Source organism: Macrotis lagotis, chromosome 7, assembly GCF_037893015.1.
Source record: "Macrotis lagotis isolate mMagLag1 chromosome 7, bilby.v1.9.chrom.fasta, whole genome shotgun sequence".
Taxonomy (NCBI): Eukaryota; Metazoa; Chordata; class Mammalia; order Peramelemorphia; family Peramelidae; genus Macrotis; species Macrotis lagotis.
The window spans coordinates 1,325,027-1,352,718 of record NC_133664.1 but is presented as its reverse complement, the minus strand read 5'-3'; the positions used below and the strand labels follow the sequence as shown (position 1 = coordinate 1,352,718).

The 27,692-nt window shown below is 44.2% G+C and overlaps 1 protein-coding gene across 1 annotated transcript in view; it reads right to left on the bottom strand.

Moving 5' to 3' along the window:
• Window positions 1-216: 216 nt before the first annotated feature.
• The window catches only part of SDHAF3 (succinate dehydrogenase complex assembly factor 3), a 37,468-nt gene continuing 9,992 nt past the window's right edge, over window positions 217-27,692 (bottom strand). The window contains exon 2 of the mRNA XM_074195362.1: window positions 217-3,325. Coding sequence (XP_074051463.1) covers window positions 3,137-3,325 — 189 coding nt within the window. The 3' untranslated portion in view covers window positions 217-3,136. The remainder of the gene's footprint in view (window positions 3,326-27,692) is intronic.

Genomic DNA, 27,692 nt, shown 5'->3' with positions numbered 1-27,692 from the left:
TCTAATCATTCTTTTATTTCTTCTGGTTTTATTGGGATTTCACCCTTTTCATTTTCTATTTTGTTGATTTAATTTTTTTTCCTTCTTTTTAACTGGATTGGCTAAAGATTTATTGGCCTCCCTCCAAAAAACAGCTTTTAGTTTTATCATTTCAGTTGAAATTTTAGTTTGTTTTCTACCTACTTTTCTTCTCTTTAAAATCTCTTTCGTGTTTATTTTGCTGACTTTCTAACTTTTAAAAACACATAATTCATTAATTCACTCTTTTTCTACTTTTGTCAAAGTATGTTTGTAGAGATGTGGTTTTCCCCAAGGATGCCTTTAGCTGCACCTCTGGTATCTGGTTTCATGAGATTCTTTTCTTTCATCTAATTATTAACTCTTCTTCACCCTGCATCTTCTCAGGGCTCCTTGGGAGTTTTCATTCTGGAGACTCATTTTGGGGATGTGGCTGCTCTGTTCATTATTTCAAGTGATGGGGTCTTTCGAGGATCTGCTTCCTCTTTCTGCCTTTCCATATTGGTTTGCTGTGTTTCTGGGGCTCTTCTGTTACATGTGAATTCCTTTAGGGATGATGCTTTTGTCTTTGTCTCTTAGGGCTTAGAAGGAGTCTGTCTTGTAGAGAGAGTCTCAAGAATGTTCCTGATCTGCCAACAGAGCCAGCCAACCCAGGCCTATTCTCCTGTAGGGTGTTGAACATTTAGGAAGGGAGAACTCAGGACAGAATTTGTCTGCAAAGACATGCCTATAAGCCCATAATGAGCAAGTCAAGAAGCTGTCTTAGACCCCCACTGTTGTGTTCAAGGCAAAGTGCTGTTGCCACTGAGTTTTCATGCAGAATCTGGGCAATGGCTGGGAGAGATATATGTCTCATCCTCTGGTTGCCTTACTCTGGCTCACACCACCATCTCATGCATTGGGACAATGAGCTGCGAGCCACCCAGCTCATCAGAAGCAGTGGTGTTTGACTGGTCAAGGGTCAAGGATTTGACCCTTTTTGAAAGGGTCTTGCTCTGGACTGAGTTCCTGTCCCATTGTAACCAATCTTCACTCACTAAACTGGTGTCCTGAATGCAAGGATGGAATAAGAGTTGGGTCCCTAAGAGCATTCAAAACTCTAGGGAGGGTTGGGCCGCTAGGTGGTGCAGTGGATAGAGCACCGGCCTTGGAGTCAGGAGTACTTGGGTTCAAATCCGACCTCAGACACTTAATAATTACCTAGCTGTGTGGCCTTGGGTAAGCCCCTTAACCCCATTGCCTTGCAAAAATCTGGAAAAAAAAACAAAAAACAAACCCCTAGGGAGGGGAATGGACATCCCTTTAGAGGCAACCCATAGCCAGCCTGGAGGAACCTGGGGGTTCTAAGGAGACAATGGGAGGGGGAGAATAGAACAGGAGACAAGAAAGGAAGAAACAGTGGCTTGGGGTGAAGGGGGGCAAGAGTCTTCTGAGGGTTCAATATGTTCCTCTTGACAAATATTGTCTTCATGGATGGGAAAGAAAGGCCGTCAACCAGGTAGGAAGGAAAGGCTCATCCAGCAGCAGTGAGGGCTCCAGGGAGGGCAGAGAACAAGTTTTGTAAGGACCCCCCAGCATGGCTGCAGAGCTTCCACCCAGGGTCATGCGCCATTCCCACCACTCCACAGGTCCCTTAGCCTTCCACATGAGCTGCTATCTCAAAAGCACCTGAAGGTGGCTTTTGAATGGGGACAGAGCAATGCCAAACAGAGGGACTGGGGTCAAGGAGTCAGCTCTGGTGCTCCACCCCACTGCTGTGGTGCTCCCTCTGCCGGGGCAAGGCCACAGCCGTGCATCGGGCATATGCTGGGAGGGCTCTGGATTTGGTGGTACATCCAGAGACCCACAGCCATGACATTTTGCTGCTTGAGCAGAGAGAGCAAGAAAGGACTGATCCGGCCAGCCGCAGTACTGTGATGACATGAATGGCACAGGTGGGTTGGTTGGGGGGAGATCCCTGAATGGTGTGGGGTCGGCAGCTCTATAAAGAGGACTTGAGGACAACAGGAAGTAACCAGGAGTCACTGCCCAAGTCCCTTTAAAAGCAATAGGTCACAGTAATGACAACACACAACTAAAAACAATCTTTAGAGTTTTCAAAGTATTATTTTAAATCATCTATTTTCATACAATTAGAAAACCTAAATGCAAGAGTCATCAGTAGTCATGTTTCACTCTCCTCAAAATCTCTCTGAGATATTTGGGGTATATACAAAATATTTTTGTATGCAACAGTCATTTTTGTTAGCAAATAATTTGGAAATCTTTTGTGTTTTGCGCAGCAGAGAACCAATAGAGTAATTATGACCTTTGAAGCCCCTGGTCACTTTAGATGGTGCAGTGGGTAGAGCACCAGCCTTGAAGTCAGGAGGACCTGAGTTCAAATCCAGTCTTGGACACTAGCTGTGTAACCATGGACACGTCACTTAACCCTGGTTGTCTTGCATCCATCACCATCTCCAGGAGTCCCAATTCATATCTGGCCACTGGACTCAGATGGCTTAGAGAGAAGAGCTACGGTTAAGATAAAAAAAATAAGAACCCACACTGATTATGTGACAATAGATCACACTGTATTTGGGGGTTGAAAATGGCAAGTGTTTTAGAACTTTAAAAATGATCAGGTTTCCAGCTCTGAATATATAGCATCAAATACAAGAGCTAATGATCACATCTTTTTTTTTTTAGGTTTTTTTTTTTGCAAGGCAAATGGGGTTAAGTGACTTGCCCAAGGCCACACGGCTAGGTAATTGTTAAGTGTCTGAGACTGGATTTGAACCCAGGTACTCCTGACTCCATGGCCGGTGCTTTATCCACTATGCCACCTAGCTGCCCCAATGATCACATCTTCTAAAGGTTTCAGACATGCCACTGAGTGACTGCTTTGGATAAATGGAGGTTTGGAAGTAAAGAGACTGATATTTTAAGGACAAAATCTCCCCAAATGACTAACTGCAAGCCCTTATTGGTAGCCACTTCAACATAGTTCAGAAGAGTCCCAACTCTTTTTAACTTTTCTCAGGCACAGATATTGTCGTATCACTCCTTTGACCCAGAATACCCCCCCCCCCCAATCCAAGGAGCTTTCCTGCCAGCGGCAGGGGGGTGGGTGGGTGGTCTAGGTCTTGGGCAAGGCTGGGTCCCTGATGTTGAACTGCCGATTAGGTTTAGTGGCTTCTTGCATCAGCTCCTGCAGCTGGCCGATCTGCTCCTCACGGAAGTCATCCAACTGCTCTTCGGTGAGGCGGGCTCCTAGCTGTGCCTTCTCTGCCGCCTTTATCTGTTGGCCTAGCACCGTGGCATACTTCTAAGGAGAGAGAAAGCAGGGTTAGCAGTAGTAGAGAGGTTGGGGCTCAGGTCACTGACCTGCCTTGATACTAAAAGCACTAGGTCCCCCACTCTCTGTGGTCCTGGAGCTGAGGATGCACTAGGATGTGCCTGCTTCTTCAGGCTGGAAGCAATAAGGGGATCTCAAGTTACTGGAAATTCAACTAATTCTCACCATTTTACTAGTCATGCTGCTTATAGGAAAGAAAGAGTGAAAGCAAGCTCTCGTGGTTCTTCAGCTGGCAGCATTCCTCGAGCTTACAGAGAAGAAAATGAGGGCCTTAATGAATAAGCGCCTACTGCATACCAGAACTGTGCAAGACACTGGCTAAGTGGCTTATCCTTTCTTAGAACTGTAGCCCAATCCAGGGTTCTCCTTGTAGAGCTAAAGAAACAAAGGGCAAAGGAAGAAGAGCAAGGGGAAAGTCTTTATTAAGCACTATCTTGTTGCAACTATTATCTTCATTTTTCTTCACAGCAATGTTGGGAGACAGAGGCTATGATCATCTTTATTATACATTTGAGGAAGTTGAGGCAGAGGTTAAGTTTCTGAAGCCAGATTTGAACTCAGATCTTCCTGATCCCGGTCTTGGACCCTAGACCCACTGGGTCACCCTGCCACATCAAAATCAGTAAGCAAAAATCAGTAGAGAAAAACAGTGCTCTACATATATTAATTCATTTGAACCTCACAATAACCCTATTAGGGAGGTATTATTATCTCTAATTTGCAGGTACAGAGAGAAAGTGACCTGCTCAGGGTCACACAGCTACAATTACTTAAGAGTTCTCTCAGCTTGGGCGAGTCACTTGACCTCCATCAAACAGCAGTTACCTCCCAGGGTTGTTTGGAAAATCAACTGAGATAATAGCCACAAAGTGCTTCATCAGTGTGTAGCTAGTTATTGTTGTGGTTGTCTGACGCAGGGTTTGAACTTGGGTCTTCACAATTCCAAGTCCAACTTTGATTCACAGAGCCACCAAGTCTTTTCACCCAAATGCCACAATTGCGGGTGGGGGTGGTTGTTATCAAGGGGAATCATGAGAAGACCTGGGCCATGTCTGTCGCTTTATTGTTAGAATTTATAAAAATATTAACAATGTTATAATTCTGAGACCCCAGCTAAGATTTGGACAGAAGGCCCAGTCTGCCATCTTCCCCTGCACCCTGATGAAGAACATGCACCAGAAATAGTCAGGATGGGCCAAACTTTACTTGTCTGCCATGTTGATGAATCAAATAGAAATCACAGAAAGAACTGGAAATGGAATGCTTCCAATTCATCATCTACCTCCAATATGGACAGGACCTGTCTCTCATCTGGCCCCAGGCTATCCCATCTGGTGCTTCCCAAAGGTGCAAGGAGCTAGGGTGGAGCTTGGTCACACCCCTCACCAGCATTTTTATTGGTTCTCCAGTCTCCATCTGATCTCTTCCCAATCAAATCCTGCTCTCAGCCTGAGCTTACACCATTGTCCTGGCTGACCGGTGGACATATTACCTAGAAATTTCAAGGAGAAGTTGAAGAATTCTATGATTCATTTTGCTTTTGGGAAGAAAATTCTGAATTCCTTTAATTTTGCTAAGAGGACATGATTTTCCAAGGGAAAATGGGCTCACAAAAATGATAGAGAGAAGCCCATTTTCTCCCCTGGGTCCCTCTCTAGAGATCTCTGAACTATCTGGCACAGCCGAGCCATTTGACATCTTAACTGCTGTCTTCATTAATGCTTATTTTAGTAATGTCTCTCCATTGGTGTTAAAGTGAGTTATGGGATTTTGAGGCCAGCCACTTGGAGTTCAGTTCCTCTATAAAAGAGTTTTATTCAAGGCGGAGAGGTGACATCATGTAGCTCTAGTGGCACCTTATAAACTCTGCTACAATGCCCTCATTCCCTAAATTCAGTTGTGGATACACTAGGTTTGAAGTATCGCTGGGACACACAAATAGTAGCTGGGGGCACTCTGGAGGAAGTGGAGGCAGCGGAATCCAGAGGATCTTAGATCCTTACTGATGTGTGTGACTCTGGCTGAGTCATTTAACCTCCATTTGACTCAGCTTCCCTAACACAGGGATCTCCCTCCCTCTCTCCCAGATTGGGGTGAGCATCAAGGCAGATACATCATTCTTCAAATCTCAGCCCTGGATGGGTGCTGGCTCCCCGACATCACCACCCAGATGATCCATCAGGCTGTGGGAAAGCAGAGAAGGGAGGTGGGAGGGCAGAGAGGTCGAAGGCACAAAAAGTGAGGTGGAGAAGAAAAGAGGGAACCTTGGAGAAGTTCTACACAGTACAAGAGAGAAGCCAGTCAACAGCGGCCAAAAATGGATCAGTGGGGGGGGGGGCAGTCCTGAAGAGAGATGTGTGACAGAATCACCATGGGCTTCCCGGCAAGTTCAAGCACATGGGGGAAATGGTGACAGGAAAAAGAGAAAGAATGGCAGCTTAGGAGGAAATGGGGTCAAGGGAAGGGTCTGAAGCTCTTTTTGAATTGTTGTAGTTCTACCACTTCACTTGTTTTGGATGCTCTTTGATCCCATTGGGGGAGTGGTTGACTATTTCCTTCTTCAGCTCATTTTACACATGAAGAAACTGAGGCAAATAGAGTGAAATGACTTGCCCAGGACCACACAGTGAGGAAGTTATTGAGGCAGGATTTGAATCCAGGAAGAGGAGTCTTCCTGATTTCAGGCTGGTGCTTTATGCATGTGGCACCTCCTAGATGTTGTTTTTAATTGGGGGAAGGGTACTGATTGGCAAAGCCCAGCTCTACGCATTATAGAAAGACAAAATGGAGCCTGTCTGATGAAGGGTAACAAGAGTGGAGAGCAGACTGGAGACCATTTGGTTTTCATATGACATTTCTGGAGCACTATTGGTGCATTTTCTCAATTGAACCCAGGCTAGACAAGAATTAATAAAAGGCGTTGGGAAAGGAGTCAAATTCACTCAGCCAGATCCACAGTATTTAAAAAGCTGAAGGGCTCAGATGCACTTGGATGCCCACAAAGCAGATCTGGGGCAATGGGAAATGTGTGCAGTCTCTGGGCTCATTCTTAGGTAAAATGTTCCAATCATTGAAATGGCCAAAACTGAGATGGGCTCCCTGAATCAGTGGCTGGGTCTGGCTGGATGATCTGGGAGGTCCTTTCTAACACTGAGGTTGGTGGCATCTTCTGCTAACTTGTCTGGATCTTTCCATCAGCTGAGGATACCATTCCCAGGGCAGGCAATGCGTGGAATACTCTGAGGGCTGGTGGGTGGACAGTTTTTAGGGGTGGTCATTGAACTGGGGCAGCCTGTTGTTGAACTGCCCTTCTCTACCAAGGGGACACAATTGGGGGGGTCATGGGGATCCCTCATCCCTGGAAGTCATGAAGGTGAGCTCTCAAATCCTTCCAAGATAAAGTCTCACTACTCTAACTTCCTCTGGACTAGCTAGCTATGTGTTCAGGAGGCTGCGTACCCTGACAGAGGTGGGAATCAGACTGACCATCTCACAAGAGCTCTCTTCCTCTTCAGATCTCCTTCCTTTCCTTTCACTCAAGATCAATCTTTAATTACTCTCCACTCACTTCCCTGGAACTTTCTGAGGCTAGGAGCACTCTTGGCCAGCTCAGACTCTCCTCCCCTAGCCTTCTCCCCATTCTCCTCCACCCAATCTGATTGCTCCTTCTCAGTCAGCTTCAGGGGAGCTACCTTCTGGCTGTCCCTCAAGGCTTTGTCCTCTGGGGTCCTACTGCCTTCTCTCTCTCAGCTTTCTCTCTTGGTGATCTTTTCCAATCCCATGGGTTGGATTGTCTCCATGCACTAGGCTGCTAAGTGTATGTGTGCGACCAACTTTGCCAGCACCTCCTAGAGGTGTGTGGTCAGTCCAGGGGAAGTGATATATGTGATAGTGCATCCCACCATGATTCTGCACGTACTCAAGCATCTAACCAGTAGTTAGTGCCCTTGCCCTCCAACTCATCTTTCACCTCTTTTCTCTGTCTCCCTTTGTCTCTGTCCTTTCTTTTTCTCTCCCTCTTTCTCCATTCCCTCTCCCTCCCCAACCCTCTCCACCTTGTCTCTCCAACAAACTATAAGTTCCTTGAGAGCAGGGGCTGTTTTTCTTTTGTCTTTGTATGCTCACCAGCTGGCAGGGTGCCTGGCACATAGGACACATTTAATAAATACTCAATGGATTGATCTGCATGATGGTGGTATGGCCAGATGGTCTCTACTGTCTTTGGGTTCAAATTCTGCCTCTGGGCTAGCTTCCTCACCTTCTCTCAGCTTCTGGTTTCTCATTTGCACAGGAGCAGTGAGATGCTCATGAGAGGTCTTTTCTTAATCTATGATCTGAAGATCCTAGTTCAAATCAGTGAGTACGTGTGAAGTGTCACCTCTGTGTGGCTCACTGGACTGGCCATCAATGTAAACAGAGATAAAAAGAGGAGGAGCTTGGACATGGAGCCACACAAATATTCAATGTGGAAGCAAGAGAGGAGGCTTCTGGTGTGGGGCAGCCTTCTAGGGGCTCTCTGTAGGGAGGAAAGGGCTTGAAGTCTAAGCCTCGAAATTGGTACTTTATCTTGGGGGCAAAAACCCAATCTAAAACAGTCTTTAGAATAAACTAGAATTTGACTTTATTACATATATATCCATCACTTAGAGCATCCTGTCTTATACTGCCCCTCATGTGCATGAACCTTTCCTAGGACCATGTGCCCTCCAAGCCCAAAGCCTAAGGGAGCAGAAAGAGCTGCCTACTGACCATCCCCCACCTGCTGACCATCCCCCACTGCTGACCATCCCCATCTGCTGACTGTCCCTGCCTACAGCCTGTTCCCTACCTGCTGACCACCCCCCACTACTAACCATCTCCCACCTGCTCTTTGAGCTGTGCTTTCTCAGCAGCCCCCCAAAATAGCTCTCATGCAGGTGCTCTACCTGGCCCACATTTCCTCCAACAGAACAGGAGTGTGCTGAATCTGAAAGAACAATAAGGAGAGTAGGCCATCCCTGGCCTCCTTCTCTCCAGACAGATGTGAAAAACAAAACAGAATGATGACCACCAGCACTGAGTCAGCCCCTGCCCTCTGAAGATGACAAGGGAGGGGCTGAAGTGGGAAGAGGAGGGCAGCGAGGGCTGGGCTGGGGGCCTGTCTGCCTGGTAGGAGCTTCCTTTTCAAGGGTTGATGGAACATGAAAGCAGAGCTGCTTCGTGGGCCCTGGATAATGGGGGCTGGAGTCAAGGAAAGAAATAAGGATCCATCCACAGGCTATAATTAAGCACTGACCATGGGTCAAGTCAAGACACAAAGAAACATGAAAATGGGAGGCTCTGCCTGGACCCTCTTCTCTTCCCTCCGTCTTATTTCAGCCCCATGTCAATCATCATCTCTGTGCAGATCATTCTACTTGTTCAGCCCAAACATTTTCACTGACTTCAGGTCTTATCTTTCCAACCACCTACTGGACACCTCAGAATGGATGTCCTGCAGATATCTTACACACACCATGTCCAAAACTGGACTCCTCCTTCTCCACCAAACCCTCCCTTCTTCCCTGGGCACTGCCATGCTCCCAAGCTCACTGCCGAGTGGTGAGGGGCATCCTCCCCACATCTCACCAGTGGCAGACAGTTCTTGAATGCTACATGGGCAGAGGAAAGAAGGAAAAGGGGATCGGGCAGCAGGTTGGGCTGAAGTGGGCTTAAGGCTGGTAGGAAGACAAGATTCCCAGGCAGAAAGCACCAACAGTGGCCAAGTCTCAGGACCAGGCTGCCACTTCCTCCACTTGTCCATTAAACATGTGTTGCCAGCACCTTATGGAGAACTGTAGACTGTCTAGTCTAGGTAGGTCTCTCTCCTCTTTCAGATGTGGCAGCTCCCTCCCATTCTTCCTCTTCTTCAGGCTCTCAGTCTCTGAGAATGGAGCTGGATTTGCTTTGTTCTGAGAGCTGAGAACTAAGAATACTAAGGTGGTGGAAGCTGCAAGGAAGTTCTAAAAAAGACATTTCCCAGCCCTCAGAGCTTTTCCAAAGAATGGCCCTGGCCAGTTCTATGGAAGAGGGGAGTCTTGTTCAGGCCCCTGGGGTCCCCTCTGACCCAACTGGTATGAATGTGCTCTCCTGCTGACACCTCCTTGTCTGGCAGGGTCAACTGCCCCAACCATAGGCCCCTGCTGAATCTCAGCGGTCACCTCCCGCCTTAGTCCTCCTCCCCAAAATCTTACAGCCCTGGGCTGGCTTTACTCTTCCCCCATAGGCCCCTCTAGGGGAGCCTATCCTGGAGCCTTGCAGGGAAAAGGACTGAATCATGTGGTGACTGAAATGAAGGATTTCTCCAAAAGGGCCTGGGTCTCTTGGGCCGCTGATTACAGATAGGAAGCTTTCCCCTCCCCCTGAAATTCTGTTGGCTTCTAATTGGTGAATTCAGAAAGCTCAAAAGAGGGGTGCCTGTGGTCCAGCCTCAGTGTCAGGGCCAGGCCCAAGCAGGTGACCCCCCGGGGTGTGGCTGAACCATCTGAACAGAACAAAGCCGCCTAAACTGGCTAATGCACCAGCTGAAAGAGAGCTGAACAAAGGCAAAAGACAAAGCAATCCATCCGCTTCAAATGCTCCCTTGCTCTGCAATTAGAGACATTATGTGGCACTGCCTCCCCCCACTAGACAGACACTGGCAGCTCAGCTCTTAATGCATCTCAGGGTCTTTTTTTTTTACATTTAAAACAAAAGTTTTTCCAAAGTCACATAAAAGACAATTGATATTTTTAAACCTTGCCATTAGAAATGTTTCATTGTGTTCCTTTTTCATACACACACACCTCCCTATGCAAAACGAGGTATTTTTGCATTTTATGGCTGTTTTTTCCCAATCACAAACTCAACTAAGATGCCAGACACCTCACCTTCTAGCCTGGGGTTTGGGGCACAGTCTGGATTCTCCTTTCAAGACTTTATGTCCCCTTGCTTTAGACTTTCTCTCTTTCCCAGCCTGGGGTCTGGCTCTCCACTGGCCTTCATGCCCCCTCCTCAGACCTCCTAGCAGCCAGCTATTATCCCTATGAACTGACTATTCCAGTCAATTCAATCCCTATGTGGAAGCCTAGGTTACCTGAGGGTTGGCTCTCCAAGGGCCTGGAAGATAGCAAGAAGGAAGGCTCGGCTCTGGACCCTTGGACTGCTCCACCGTTCTCTACATCCCACATTTAAGGCCTTGGGAACCTCTAAGTCAGACTAGGATGCAAACGAGTTCCTGAATCTACAGGAGGGATCTACAGAGAAGTAAATACAAGATATCTGAGGAGGGGGAAAGGAAGCACATCAGCAATGAAGGTCAAAGAAGACTACCCAGAGAAGCCACCAGAACTGAGACTTAAAGAAAGTCCAAGATCCTGAAGAAGCTGAAATAAGGAAGGCAGAAGACTGGGGATGAGGGCACATTCTCTCCCATAGGTTTAATTATCATCTCTATCGAGAAGACAAAAGGATGTTGATAGAAAGCCTTTGACTCAGTCAAAACAGAACTCATTATCTTTTTCAATAAATAATAATGCATTTAGTTCTTTTACATTTCTTTTCTCCCCATTCACAGCCTTCCCCCATTGAATAAAACCCACATAATGAATTCGCATAGCCCAGTAAAATGGGGGGGGGTCTTATTTGGCATTTTAAGTTTAGCCTCTCTGGCAGAAGATGGACAGTATATGGCAGCAGCAACTCTCCAGTCTATCATTGTGATGACTAGAGAACCCACTATCTTTCTTTTCTTTTCTTTTCCTTTCCATCTCCTAAACTCCCCAGTTCTTGTCAAGGGCATCACTGTGTTCAAGCTATCAATGTGACTGTAGTCTTTGACCCTCATTCCCATCCCCCAATCAATAACCAATTGATTGTCAAATCCTGTGGTTTCCAACTTCCCAGTCTCTATATATCATATTTCCTTCTGCTTACCCAGCTACTACCTGGTGCCAGTATCTAGCAGGCACTTAATAATTGTTCACTGATTATTGAATGTCATTTTAAAGTAGTTTTCTAATAACAGAGAGGTGTCAAATTAAATGGGGAATGACTAAACATATATGTATATGTTGGAATACTACTGAGTAATAAGAGACAATGACAGGGACAGCTCTGGGGAAGCCTGGGGAAATCTGTACAAAGTGATGAAGACAGAAGTGTGCATATCGTAGCCCAGATGTTCAGATGCTCAGCCTGGTCCAGGCACTCAGCCAGTGGAGGATGAGAAGGCCAGCAGGCTGGCATTCTCTAGACAAGGCACAGAACACATGAATCTGCACGAAGGGAGGTGGAAAATGGTTGTAACAGAAGCATGCATTAGACATAATATTTATAGAATGAATCTGTAACAATTTCAAGAATTCAGAATTTATAAAATCAGAAAAGTCTGACCCATAATTGAACATCCTTGAAATCTCAAATAGGAAACACAAATAGAAATTTCACTTTAAAAGGCTGATTTAAGTGATGAACAGATTAGGTGGTGAAAACATGTCCATGAGTTTTTCAATGAACTAGTAGTTTCTGGCATATTCATTCTCTTTTCCAATTAAAAAATTGTTATTACTTTAGCAAAATACACTTGGGGAGCAATTAAAACTTTTGCCTCTTCTATTCTTCCTTTTCTAGTCTAATTATGGATTGTTTGTTTTTTTTAAGAAGAAAAATTTACTGGTCACTAGAGAAAAAATTATTTTCAGTCATACTATTTTAAGAATCCCAAGAGATAATGATTTGGTTGAGTTTATAAAATATTCCTTCAAACTTTAATGGATTTTGTTGGACATTTCCAAATAATTATGACAATGGTCAGATTCCATATTTGGAGCTGGGGGACCAGAAACAAGGAGTATCAGATTGTGAGTGATACACATACCTGAAGCATGGGCTGAATGGAAGGTTACAATTGGGGAATTTTGGAGTTCACATTGACTCTATTTGAATTAAAAGATCATGGTGGCACTGGTGAAAGCCAGACAGCAGTTGAAATGATGAGAGGGGGGAGAGCAAAGAATCCCCAGGCTGTCTGGCTGGCACCTGTCTCAGGAGACTGGCCAATGGCAGGGACCAAGAGCTCAGGCTCCTCCCCCACTGCAGAACCTGGGACCTGATTCCAGACCAGTGAGACCAGTAATGAAGAAAGAAAGGGATGCCAGGCCTACTCACTCACTGATTCCCAGGGGCATCTTAAGCACCACCTGCCTCTGCAGATCCAGTGCCCATCAAATGCAAACAGAAACTACCAAAAAACTCCTTTCACTTTAAATCCTAAAGTCTGTGCACACCCTTGCCCTTGCCCACTCTCTCTCCCCTCCTCTTTCTTCATTCCTCTCTTTATCCTCTCTCTTCCATTCCCCATCCCCTCCTCTTTCTCTTCGTTCTCAATTTCTCCGTCTTCTCTCCCCTCTGTTTCCCACCTCTCTCCCCACTACTTCCTTCCCTTCTCACTCTGTCTTATATTCTCTCTCTCTCTCTCTCTCTCTCTCCCTCTCTCTCTCTCTCTCTCTCTCTCTCCCTCTCTCCCCCAGCTCCCCCTTGTCTCTCTTTTCTGTCTCTCTCTCTCCATATTTCCCTGTTTCTATATCTCTAGCTCAAGCTGTTTCCTTAGCTCCTAAAATCTCTCACCTCTTTTCCACAGCTGTTCTAAGTCCTCTATTTTATGCTAATCTTAATAAACATGAATAAAATACCATAAAACTAGATTATAAATTAATTACAATTTATTTACAAAGGAAACCCATAAATTAATTTTGACAAAAGAACCATAAAAAGGCTGCCAGCATCTCAGTCCTTTGCAGGAAATTGAGTTAGGGGGAGTGGCAGGGGAGGGGGAAAGCTGGGGAGGGCTCCCCAGAGCACTGAACTCAGAGAGATTGGAACTCCAAATCTACCCTCTAGCACTCAGGGGCTGTGGGATCTTGGTGACTCACTTCACCCATCTCAAACTCAATTTTCTTGCTGTCAAATGAGGGCAATCTCAATCTCCCAATAGAAGTGAGAATAAGCTGGGGTAGTTCATGTCCAGTGCCTGGTCAGCTGGTCTAATTACAATTCCTTTTATTTCCAAGTATTTTTGTTAAATTCTGTCCCTGACCTTTTACTATCACCACAGCAGTGTTTATATACAGATGGGACTGTTGTAACTATATCTGCAATCTGAATCTTGTCCTTGGTCTCTGCATCTTCCTGCATATTTCTCTCTCTCTCCTCTCTCTCTCTCTCTCTCTCTCTCTCTCTCTCTCTCTCTCTCTCTCTCTCTCTCTCTCTCTCTCTCCTCAAAGTTTTGAGTTCCAAAGTCTACCTTCCCTCCCCTGTTCCTGGGGTTATACATGTGAAATTGTGTCTACATTTCTAAAGTAATCATTTTGTATTTAACATTCTCTTTTCTTAGGACACAATCAATAGATCAATCCATTCTGTTGATATTCATCCATTTCAGAAGTCAGCCAAGATGGCAGAATAGAAGGCCCCATACAATTCTTCCAAAAAAAGACAAATGCCAGGCTGAGGAAGGAGGTCATTTTTCTAGCTCCAGTTCACACACCAGTGACCAGGACAGTACCAGTTCCCAGAGTTCAACCAGGGCTAGGCTGGCTGGCAGTGGGTGTTGTTCCTCTGATTCAGGAGCAAACTTTGAGACAAAATCCCCAGAATCAGAGACCAGAGCTAGGGCTTAGTATTTCTGTTATTCTGAACCCGGAAAAATTTGCAGTGAGATGCCAGAGTTGATAAGGCCAGCAACTGTCCACTGGAACTCAACCCATGGTAAGCTTGCATTTGTATTATTTGGCCCTATACTGGGGTCTGAAGTCTGGAAAGTCAAGAAGGCACTGATTAATACACACTGATCAATCCTAATTAGAACATTTATAGCTTCCTGACCCAAGCTGCCCTTGGAACTCTGGAAGAACACACAAATAAACAAAAATGAATCCCATGATAAAGAGCTAATATGGTATAAGGGAAGACTGAGATCCAAACCCAGAAGAGAAGAGTGACTCCAAAGACTATACTCAAAGGAAGGTCTGCTTGGCACCAAAATCAAATAAAATTCCTAGAAGAAACAAGGTAAAAGATTTTTTTTTTGTAAGAATTGTAAGATGATATTATCAAGTGAGAGCACTAGAGAGAAGAAGTAGAAAAGAAATGTGAACTTTGTAGGAAATGGAGAATTAGTAGAAAAAGAATTGTTTTATCTAGGAAAGAAGATTCTGAAAATCAGAATGAGTTAAATAGAAGTCAGTGATTTCATGAGAAAACAAGGAATATCAAACAAAGTCAAAACAAAAATTAAAAAGAAATATGAGGTGTCTCTCATAAAAAAAAACAACTGAGAAGGAAAACTGATCAAAGGACAGAGAACTGAAGAATCAATGGAATATCTGAAAGCTATGTCCCAAAGAAAGAGTCTCACTATTATATTTCAAAAAAAAATCATGAAAGAATAAAGCTGACCTCTAACCCTAGCCCTAAATTCCTGGATATTGTTCGCAGTGAGGGAGCTTTTGCTTTTCTCTCTCAGAGATGCAGTCTAAATTTGCCTCCAAGCAATTGGCCCTTATTAGTCCTGGGCCTGCAAAGCAGAACTAACCAAATCCCTCTTCCACATGGCAGTCTTTCAGATTCTAAAACATATCTCCATTGCTCCTGAGTCTTGTCTTCTCTAGGTTCAATATGCCTAAACCTGTTCATTGATCATCATGTCGCTTCTTTATGGCCTTTCTCAACTGCTCTCTCTCTCTGGACACAGTTCACCAGACAAGCCTAACAAGGGGCAGAAAGTAGTAGTCTTATCAGGATTCTTCTCACTTCTGGACATGCAGTTCAGATCCCCTCACTTTCCTTGGCTGCTGCATCAAGTTGACTCATGCTAATTACTTGGCAGATTTTTTCAGAAGAATCTCCCTTTTAGTTGAGTCCCTAACTTTTGGAGCCCAAGATTTTGTAGATACCCCTATTGTAGATATCCTCTTCCCAGACTTAACTTAATCCTCTGGCTCATCAGTCAATTGGTTCCTTGGGGTTCAGCTTCCTGTTCAACATAGATGGTTAGAAGTGAATATTGATACTGAAGCAAGTATAGAAGAGTTGGTCTATGAACCGGGGAGGGCACCTTTGGGTGTAATAGGACCATGCAGAATTTGGGGTAATGAGGCAAACTTGATGCTACCAGGTTTGTATGTTCACTATCTTTCCCCTGGTCTGAGTGAAGGAAAGAGAGGCATTATATAGTCATACAGACACCATGTCTATGAGTCCATTGTAGTCATTACAAAGGTCCTTGATGGACTTAGATTGAGACTAGAATTTTGGAAAGGACAGAAAAAAGAGTAATTCCTGAAGGAGGTACCAGAGATAAGATATTTTCCAAACAAGTTATCTAGAGTGAAGAGGAAAGCCCAGGGACAGAGTTCTGGGTCCTCCAGAAAGAGAATCTATGATTTTGGCCTCCCTGAAACCACAATAGAATCAACAGACTAGAAAAGAGAGTACAGATGACAAATATGAATGAGATGTTAATCCCTAAATTGGCATAAAACAACAATCCCATGTAGCTCATCTAAAGACACAATAAAAATGAAGATACACAAGTGGGGATACTTCCTGGAGTTCAGCCCCTATAGTTACTAGATAAAAATGCTATCTACATTCAGAGAAAGAACTAATGGAGTCTGAATGCAAATCAAAGCAGACTATTTTCACTTTATTTTTGGTAGGCTTTTTTTGTTTTGTTTCTTCTTTCATATTTTACATGATAGCACAAATATAACCTATAATGCCCATTATCACCACTACTATTCAATATCATATTAGAAATGTTAGCTTCAGCAATTAGAGAAGAAAAAGAAATTGAAGGAATTAGAATTGGGAAGGAAGAGACAAAACTCTCATTCTTTGCAGTTGACATGATGGTCTACCTAGAGAATCCCAAGAATTCATCCAAAAAACTACTGGAAACAATTAGCAATTTTAGCAAAGTGGCAGGATATAAAATAAACCCTCATAAATCCTCAACTTTTCTATATATTACTGGCCAGATACAACAGCAAGAGCTAGAAAGAGAAATCTCATTCACAGTAACTTCAGACAATATAAAATACTTGAGAGTCTACCTGCCAAGGCAGAAACTTTTTGAAAACAATTATAAAATACTTCTCACACAAATTAAATCAGATTTAAGTGACTGGGCAAATATCAACTGCTCATGGATAGGTCGAGTTAATATAATAAAAATGACAATTCTACCAAAACTAAACTACCTGTTTAGTGCCCTACCAATCAAAATTCCAAAAAATTATTTTAATGAGTTAGAAAAAGCTGTAAGTAAATTCATATGGAGAAATAAAAAGTCAAGAATTTCCAGGGATTTAATGAAAAAAGTGCAAAAGAAGGGGGCTTAGCCCTACCTAATCTAAAATTATATTATAAAGCATCGGTCATGAAAACTGTCTGGTATTGGCTAAGAAATAGAGTGGTGGATCAGTGGAAATGACTAGGTGCAATAACAGGAAATGATTATAATAATCCGCTGTTTGATAAACCCAAAGAGTCCAGGTATTGGGATAAAAACTCTCTCTTTGATAAAAACTGCTGGGAAAATTGGAAGTTAGTATGGAAGAAGCTTAGATCAGACCAACACCTCACACCCTATACCAAGATAAGATCCAAATGGATACAGGATTTAGACATAAAAAAACAATAGTATAAGCAAATTAGAAGATCAGGGTCTATTTTACCTGTCAGATCTATGGAAAGGGAAGCAGTTTATGACCAAGGAAGAGATGGAGAACATCACCAAAAACAAACTAGATGATTTCGATTACATTAAAAAGCTTTTGCACAGATAAAAACCACTGTAACCAAGATCAAAAGAAATGTAGTAAATTGGGAAACAATCTTTACAACTAATGATTCTGACAAAGGACTCATTTCTAAAATATACAGAGAACTGAGTCATATTTTTAAAAAAAAGCCATTCCCCAGTTGACAAATGGTCAAAGGATATGCAAAGTCAATTTACAGATGCAATCAAAGCAATCCATAGTCATATGAAAAATTGCTCTAAATCATTAATTATTAGAGAAATGTAAATTAAAGCTTCTCTGAGGTACCACTCACAACTCTCAGACTGGCCGATATGACCAGAAAGGATAATGATCATTATTGAAAGGGTGAAAGGGTTGTGGGAAATCTGGGGCACTATTACACTGTTGGTGGAGCTGTAAACTCATCCAACCTTTCTGGAGAGAATTTGGAACTATGCCTAAAGGGCAACAAAAATGTGCATACCCTTTGATCCAGCAATACTACTACTGGGTCTATACCCTGAAGGGATGATGAAAAAGGGTAAAAACATCACTTGTGCAAAAATATTCATAGCAGCCCTGTTTGTGATGGCAAAGAATTGGAAATCACATAAGTGTCTTTCAATTGGGGAATGGCTTAGCAAACTGTGGTATATGCATGTCATGGAACACTATTGTTCTATTAGAAACCAGAAGGGACAGGATTTCAGGGAAGCCTAGAGGGATTTGCATGAACTGATGCTGAATGAGATGAGCAGAACCAGAAACATACTGTACACCCTAACAGCAACATGGGGGCGATGATGAACTTTGATGGACTTGCTCATTCCATCAGTGCTACAATCAAGGACAATTTGGGAATCTCTGCAATGGAGAATACCACCTGTATCTAGGGAAAGAAGTGTGGAATTTGAATAAAGACTAAGGACTATTACTTTTAATTTAGGAAAAAAATCTGATATCATATTGTCTGATCTTGTTACCTCTTAGACTTCTTGTCTCTTCCTTAAGGATATGATTTCTCTCTCATCACACTCAATTTGGATCAATGTACAACATGGAAACAAAGTAAAGACTGACAAATTGCTTTCTGTGGGGGTGGGGGGAGGGAAGTAAGAATAAGGGAAAAATTGTAAAACTCAAAATAAATAAAATCTTTAATAAAGAAAAAACAAACATAACCTATATCAAATTGCCTTCCATCTTAGAGAGGAGGGAGGGGAAGAAAAAAATCAGAACTCAAAGAAAAAACTTAAATGATATACCTTTCAAATTAGAGATCTAACTTAGAGAGCATATTTAATAGCTACTGGAATCTTTTTGTAAGGAAAACCACCTCCATAATGGAGACATTTCTTACTAGAGCATGCTGCCCCTCACAAAAGTATCCTTTTATTTCATTCAAAGATAGGCCAAGGATATGAAGTGGAAAATGCCCATGAATGGCTTGAGGGTATGTAGATTCATCTAACATGGAGTTAAGATTGTAGGTGGGTCAGGATTCATTCCAGAAGTCCAAAGTTTGGAGAGCACCCAGGAGACCATACAACAGAACAGGCCCCTACCCAGGCAGAACTTGCCAGTCTGACCCTGGCCCCCACAACAGCACTTCATAATGCTGTGACCAAACCAACTTCCTCTCCCTAGCTTCCACTTACTGGCCCCCAGCTTTGCTTTTTGATGCCAGCCCTACAAAGGGAATCTCTTCAGATACTTGAGGACTGTGCTTCAAGCTCCTTCAAAGTCTTTTACTTCAGGATAAATAAACTGCTGCCCCTGTGGAAGTTTTCCTTTTCCTTAGCCAGCTGGTATACCTTTCTTGGCTAGCTTGGAGTCTGCCCTCCAGTGGAGGCCCTCGTCACTAAGCACACTGACCAGTGGAATACATCATCTCCCCTCGAAGGATTAAGGCATGGTCCAGGAGGGTAGTACCATGCAGCCAGTCAGCAAATAAATACTCACAAAGCTGCACGGATAGGCCAGGCATTGAACCTGTCCATTGGAAAAGACAAGGTGCAAATGAGATCTAGGTAGGAGAGGGTGGGGAGAACTGGCCCAGGGAAGACACTGGAACTAGAGGGAACATGAAAGCCCACCTTGAGAAGGCCAGCTTTTACTGGATCTTGAACGAAGCTAGGGAATTCTGGAGACAGAGTTGGGAAGCAGAGAATTGCAGCATGAGGAGAGGACCAGCCAGGTGCCTGTGGCTCCTGGCAGCAGCACATGGGGGGTGGGGGAAAGGGCTGGAAGAATGAGCAGATTTTCTATTGTCATAATTCCAAGGGGCATTCTGTTATCATGAAGCCACCCAGACAAAATGAAACTCTAAGCCTATTATTATCCAATGCTGAGTCACATTTATCTCCAAGCTGGAAAGGGCATTGCAGATCATGTCATCCAAACTGCTCATTTTATAAAGAGGGAAACTGAGGGTCTCTAGGGTGAGCTCAACCCAACTGCAGCAAAGCTGACAGCTCTGGTACTTGTGATCCCTGGCCCCCGCCTCATCAAAGGCTCATTGCATCTCGCCTCTGAACTGGGGAGATAAGCCCCAACAGGTGGAACAGGTGCCCTGTACAATCTCTTCCAACCCTGAGCTGCTTTCAGAAATAAACACTGAAAGAAAGTCAATAGTCTAGGCCTCAAAACCTTATCAATGTCATGATTCCTTTGTGCTCAAACTAATTTCAAGACTGTCTGTCTTCACAAAATAAGATTAGCAAGAATTATTATTCTAATGCTTCAGTGTTGGTGCGGGATGAGCTCATTGCCAGACAGACCCTCAACTAAGCACAGAAAGCTCAGGAACTGGGTCCTGGGAGATTTAAGAAATACCAGGTACTAAGCTGAAGTCTTTGGAATTTCTCCCTCCAAAGGTTTAATTTGGATGATTAAATGCTTCATGATAAAAGGATTTGGAGCTCAGCTCTATTAACTCCATTTCCTGATGACGGACATTTCCTGGTTAGGGAAAAATTCCATAGAAATCCTCCAGTATCATTGGGCCCAAGGTAAATCTTCCCCTTCTGGATAACTTTTGACCTTCTCTGGCCTCTAGATTCCCCCTTGGGTCTGCCTTGCCTTGTCCTAGAGAAAATAGCTGAAAAGGCTCCTCAGGCCCCACAGGAGCTCTCTGTACCATGGGACTATTCTCAAGCATACACTAAGCCAGTTATTAAAATGTCTCCTCATGGTGCTAGGTAGAACTGGCCTCAGGACCCTCCACGGGGCCTGCGTATTATAAATAAGTTCATAAATACAATGGTGGACTCAGTGATGCTTGAAGGACCTTTATCCTGAGTCCAGGAGAAGGTGACAAAATGATCAACTTCATCTTCCTCTCCCTAAAAAGCCCTTGCTATCCAAACCATGATCAAACACTTGACCTTGAAAAAGGTGCAACATGGCACCTACTATTTGTTCTGGCCCAACATTGTCATTAGTCTGGAAATGCATTTTAGGAAAAGCTGTGTTCTCATTTTCTCAAGTGCTTTTTAATTTTAAATCTTTTGCTAAGGAAGGCTTCATTCTTTCATTTCACCCAAAGAAACATTCAATTCGATCCCTACTGTGTGTGAAATATGGGTGTACTGTGCCAAGCAATTAAGAAAATACTGTTTTAAGATAAAGTCAAAGGCAGTCCTCAGGGAGCATGGGGGAGGGGGACAGAAGGGGGAAGAGATTTATACCAAAACTAATATCAAAACAATATCAGACAAGAGTTGGGTGCTTCTAGTTCACTCTTAGTAATCTCAGTTTCCACTGATTCCATTCCTATCTTTATGTAAATGACTTCCAATTGATTCTTGCTGTTGTTGAGTTGTGCCCAACTCTTTTTGACCCTATTCTGCCTGGGTTTTCACCCCAGGTACTAGTTGCCTGGGGTTGCCCAGGTTCACAAGCTCAGGATCACCTGGTCCTCCCACCCCCTCTGCCATGACATCCCATTCACTGCCAAGTCCTGGTGGCACTAACTCTTCATGCCCCTTCCCCATCTTCCCATACACAGGGCCTCACTCTTATCATAGCCTTCTTTCTTATTATAGTATTTTGGTCCCAACACTCTCTGATCAAAGTAAACTCCCTGAGGGGAGGGAGGGTTTCAGGTCCAAGATGTGTTTGATGGTTGTGATCCCCAGGTCATGGCAGCAGTTGACTGTGGCAAGAATGACTTCAGATTAGTTTCAAGCTGGGAACCAAGACCCCAAATCTATTTATATGTCAAACTCTCAAGTGAATAAATAGTGAGTCCGAGATTCAAGAGTCACTTCCGACAATGAGGTGTTGAATGGAAAACAGATGGAAAAGTCTAAGTGGCCCAAGTGAAATGCACCAAACTAGATCTGCATCTGTTTTATTTCTTCATTTAAAAAACCAAAGAAAACAGTAACGGCTTCCTTGAACTATGAAGATATACATGAGAAAGTAATTTGCCTTGAAGAGAGTCCCCAGATGGATGCCAGACTGGGAAGGATTTTATACCAATGGAGTAGTCCCTTTGGCCTCCTGGAGCCAATGAAGACTCTTGGGCAGGGCAGTGACATGATCCAACTCATGCCTTGTGGGACAATGGAAAAGTGCACTGCTCTGGTCACACTGAACCTCTCTTCAACCCTGGCCTCTGACCCATCCTCCCTGTGATGTGTGCTTTGTTGTCACCTCTCTGCATTGAACTGGATGCCCTCCAAGATCCTTGTCATCTCTAAAACTGGTTCTGATACCTGGTGAGGAGTTATGTGGGAAAGGGACTGGAAATACCTGGTCCCTTTGGACAGTTCTAATTGGTGAGACACATTTGCTTGTAGTGAGTTTTCCAATGCTTGGAGGCAGCTGCCATCTCTTTTCCAAGTTGGACATTCCCAATTCCTTTAAGCAATGCTTGTTGGACAAGATAACTAAGCCCTTCTGAGTCATCTCCTTCTGCTCCCCAAGACACTCTCCAGTTTATCAAGGACCCTTCTGTGCTGCCCAGAACCAAATCTAATATTCCCATTGTGCTCTGACAGGTGCTTAGGCCAGAGGCTGGAACCCTGGGAATCTTAGGACAACACTGGCATCTTCTGGCCATCACAATGGAGTTATATCAAACTGGAGTTCCCTAAAGCCCCATCTGGTTGAGAACACATCCTGGGAAGCCAGAGGTCCCAGTCCAGAGCAGGCTCTTACCACCTCTTCAATCCTGAGTCAAGAAGTTTTCTACCAGAATATACTATGCCAGAGGGCCTCCCCTTGCCTCCTTCTGCCCCTGCCAGTTCAGTGACCTTAAGAGGTCAAACTGCCCAGGAGTCCAGGTCGATGACATCATCCACATGACCTTTGTAATGCTGACACAGGGAAGTATTTCTCTTGGTGGCCATGACCCAACCTCAACCTCCCTCAACCTGTCCCCCACCCCATCTCCTATCCCTCCCTCTTCTCTGTCTTTGTCCCTTTTTTCAATCACAAATGAGAAACCATTTTAGAATTTGAAATAAACTACATATCCTTTAGCATTTTATGGAAAATGAATATGTGAAGCCTGAAGTATGCCATGTTTAAGACAGGCATAGGATTTGCAGACTACCTGGTGAGGTCTTCCAGACATGAGGCTCTTCTGCCCTCGTGTGGTAATTTTGGAAACTGCCGCTATTCAAAGTTATAGTCAAAGGACTACCTTGGTCCTTCCTATGGGTGGGCTGCCCAGAAGACCACCAGGAAGTTCATAAAGATAGAGTTGGCTCTGTGCCAAGGGGGGCCTGAGCATTCTACCCCTATACAAGTAGCGGGGGCCTCCTGGAGCTCCTGGGGATGCAAGGATCCTACTCTCCAACTCTAGGTGTGTGAACTCTAAGGGTGATTGCTCTGATTTGAATAAGAGATTTGCAAAGAAGGGTGAAGAGAGGAGCCCACACTGGTTCATGTTCATTTCTTCCTTCCCTCCTCCCAAATTCTCTACTTTGGTGAAATACTCTACTTTGGTGGGGTGCTCTGTGCATGACCCTGTACAAGTCACTTTCGTCTGCCTCAATTTCCTCATCTGTAAAATGGGGGTGATGGCAGCACCTCCCTCAGGCTGTTGTGAGGGTCACCTGAGATACTATTTGCGCAGTACCTGACCCTGGCAAGAGCTAGGTACACTTTAGCTGGCATCATACACCAGTTGAAGAGGCATCTACTGAGCTACAACCCCCCCCCCAGACCCCCCCAAGAAGTTTGCTACTAGCACTAAACACAACCACAGAACAAACAGTGCCTTGGACCCTTTCTCTGCACTGGTGGAATAGCCACCCCTCCCCATGGAGCCACCTGTATTTAATAAATGCAGTATTCAATGGCGATCATTTTGTGGAGGAAGGTAGAGATCAGTCAAGGCTTTACTGGGGAGGCTATGGGAATCTTCTTTGAAGACAGGGGCTGTTTTGCTTCCAGAATCTGGATCTCCAGCCCCTGCTCGAGCTGTGTCTCCTTCCCTCAGCCCCCAGATTCTACCAACACTTCTCAACCACTCTTGACTACCAGTGTGGTCCAGGACCTCATCAGCTCTTGGCTGACCCTGCCAGGCCTTTTCCCATTCCCTCTAAGATCCAAGACTCATCTTCAAGTTCTTCTTCCTATGAAGCCCTCCATGTTCCCCCTGCCTTTCCTGGAAGCCTTTTCCCTCAGATGGAATGGAGTGTCCCATTCAGGCCTCCTGTCTACTTGCCCTTCTATAGGAAGAAGTCCCTGAGCTCATTCAGCTGGGCCGGGCCCCCTCCTCTCGCACTGCTCCCCCACCCACTCATGGAGTTTCGTACTTACTTCACTGTGTAACTAGCACTTCCCTGGAAACAAGAGGCACTTCATAAATGCTTGCTAACTGATTACAAAAGAGAAAGCGATGGAGACTGGCCAGGGCAAACATCTGGCCAGGAATGACATGTGGCTGACCTGAGGGGCACTGAGGCTCTTTTGGAATGCAAGGAGCTCCCCTAAGACAAAGCTGAGAAGGACCTTGTCTAATGCAGCCCAGGGCCTGCAAGCAGCTGTTATTATTATTCTTCCCATTTTGAGGATAAAGAACTAAGATGGGCCAAGTCAGTGATACGGAAATGGGGAAGAATGCCCTTTTAGTAAGGGCAAAAGTATATGCTGAGAAGACTAATCAGACACTCACTGCTTAAGACATCATTAAGATACCCCCCACACACAATAGAGCCCTATATATCCTGCATGAAGGCCACTCTGCCCACTCTTTAAGACTGGAGACTGAGGCTGGTGGGGGCCAGTCTCCACACTTGACTGGGCCATCCTTCTCCCCCACCCCATCAGACCTCCAGGAAGGACCTGGTCGAAAACCTGCTAGAGAAGGGAGTCAGAATGAGACAGTCTAAGAGAGCTGAATATTGGTCTGAGAAGACACAGCAGAGGTGGGACTGGGGCACAGCCAGGGGGGCACCACGTAATGACTGGCGCATCAAGGAGAAATACCAGAGGTCACTCAACAGTTGAGAGAGCACAGCCAGTATCCTGGGACTCCAGAGTCAATGTCCCCCAGCCCTCCCAGAGGGTCCCCCAGATCAGAGCTGGGAGCAGCTCCACAGGGATGGGGGAGGGGGGAGCGTCTCTCAGAAGGCCTAGGAGTAAGGACCAAGTGCTTGATCCTAGACCAGCAGCATCTCAGACTATGACCGATCTCACCATCCTCTCCTCCACCCCAGCCATGGCCATCTGGGAACAAGAAGCTCAAAATCTAATTCAAGAAAGAGACTCCCTGGAAATGAGAACAAACTAAACAGAAATTAATGATTTTATGAGACACCAAGAACTATTAAGACAAGGTCAAAAGTTTGAAAAAATAGGGCGGGGGGAATGCATGTGAAGAACAATGACCCAGAAAATAGACTGAGAAGAAGTGATTTAAGAAACACTGTCCTTCCTAGAAATCTTGGCCAGAAAAAGAAAGCTTCCTAGGTCTCTTGATCAGAAGGCCAAGTGAAAATAGAATCCACCCATCACCTCCTTTAAGATCCTCTTAAATGAAAATTCCAGTAGTCGTGGACTCCCAGATTCAAAGAAAATTCAAAACTCCTCATTAGTTAGAAAGAGTTTAAGCCATGAGAGAACAGTAAGGATCACACAAAATTTAGCAGATATCACCTAAAGGAAGGGAAAGAATGGAATATGAGATTTCAAACAGCCAAAGATGTAGTTGCTCTATTGAGGAATAACTTACCAGAAAATGTTACTATAATCCTACAGAGGAAAAATGGATGACAAATAATAAAGTAGAGGGCATCCAAGTATTCCTGAAAAAAAAGAAGAAAGGACCAGAGTTGAGCAAAAATTCTAAATATGGAAGAGAAAAAGAAATATTAAAGAGAAAAAAAAGGAAATACAAACCCAGTATCCAAAAAAGACTTTACATGGATGAAGTATATGTACTCTAACTGTAAAAGGGTGAAGGATATAAGCTTCCTCAAAGAACAGTGAGGTCAGTTAGGGTCATCAAGTGATTGTGAATGAAAATCAATTGATTTTTCAATGATCTTGAAAGAAGAAAGGCCATAGGAAAAGGATATATTAGAGAAGAAAAGACAAAGAATAATTGGAGGGAGGAGGAAGGGGAGAGGAAGAATTTAATATGAAGTGAGCAGACTTAGGAGAAAAAGTTGTAACAGCATAATTAAAACTGAGCAATTTTGAAAAATTTAGGAATTCTGATCAACCATGATTCTAGAATGCTGTTGTATGTTTGTGTGTGTGTGTGTGTGCATGTGTGATTAAAAAATAAAATTTAAAAATAAATAAAATGAACAAAAGAGGAAAAGTCCTTGTCCACTGCTTTCTCACTCTGTAAAAATGGGAGATAGGGGAAACTCAGCTATTTAGATTGGAGACTTCTTCCCAAGACTGACCTCAGGAGCGGGTCCCAGCCAATCTGGTCAACTCAGATCCAGCACAGTGCCTAAAATATACTGAGTGCCTAGCAAATTCTCTGTCTGCCAATTTGACTGTCTGTCCATCCATCCGTCCATCCATCCATCCATCTGTCCATCCATCCATCTGCTCAACAAGAGACAAAGATAAGTAGGGCCACTTTTAAATTAAGGGGTTGAATTTGTGACATGCTTCTTTAAAAAATTGTATGTAGAAGAGATTCTCAGTTTCATAGACTATCATTTTTTCCTGTTGCTAGCTTATGGAAATGTTCGTGTTTGTCATATTTAGAAAAATAGAAAATGTTCATTCAGAAAGGGGGGCTATGGAACTATCCTATCGGGAGGTGCTGAGCAGGAGGAATGGACTTCATGGTGGCTCCCGGGGTGGGGCTCATTCCTGAATCAGCTGTCTGGAAACATGAGACCAAAGACTTGAGGGAACAATATGGCATGAAACTGGTTAGCCTGACCTGACCTGTTTAAATGGGAAATGGAAAAAGAAGAGACTGGCATTGATTATCAACATATTCTGAGGAAATTTAAATAAAGTGCCACAGTGAAGAAAAATCACAAGTTTCTAAATATCTCATCCAGCAAACAATTGATTTCTTTGCAAAGAGAAATGGTAGCCAGGAACAATCTCATCTTAGAATATAAATTTATTTTATGTTCTAAAATAAATTCATGAAGCTTTTGGAGGATTATGAATAGTAGAAAAAAATCACATTTACATGAAGCTTGCAGAGTCATATAACTAAGCCAGATCTCCCCAAGCTCATTAGGCATGAAGCCCCAGGGGACAATGAACAGACAAAAAGGGGAAAGGCCTCTTGAGGTTTCTAGACCAAACTCTTCTCTCTCTGTTGATGACAGGAGAGCTTCCCCAATTATAGTCTCTAAATGTGACAGTTGCCACTGTGCTATCTCAGAAAATGGAAGTGTGAACCTTACAAAGGTCATTAATGTGCAATAAGGTTGTGACCCTCCGTGAGGAGGGCCTCCAATGTCAGATTAAGGAACTGAAGCGTCACTTGTGGGCGATGAGGAGCTGCTCTAAAGGGTTTTAAGCAGCAGGATGACATTTTTGGAGCAACTCTAAGAAAATTAGTCAGATGTCAAGGACAGACTGGGGAGGGAGGCCACATATTAGCAGCCCAAGGAGGAAGTGAAGAGGCCTGGCCCAGGGTGGCAGGTGGGGTGGGAATGAACACAAGATGAGGTGACAGGGCCTAATAACTAAAAGGCTCTGCAGAGAACATGAAGAGGAGAGTTAAGAATGACTTTTTATGGGAAACAGTCATTGGGAACAAAAAGGGAAGGGGTAGAAGCACGTTCAGGGGGAGGATATGAGGGGGGAAAAACAGTTTTCTATATGTTGAATTTAAGGGACCATGGGTGGAGGTGTGTGGTCAATGGGTGAACATGAGTCTAGAGCCCAGAAGAGACACCAGGTCAGCGGTAGATCACTCAGGGAGTCAAGACCACCTCAGCTTAATATGTATCAGTACAGCATCCCCTGATCTTTGAGTTGGGAGTCTACCTGCATGGCCAGGCCCAATTCTACAGAAGCTCTGGCCATTTTTCTGACCCAGTGAGATCTGGCCTTCCTTGCTCCTGGAGGCTAAGTGGCAGAGG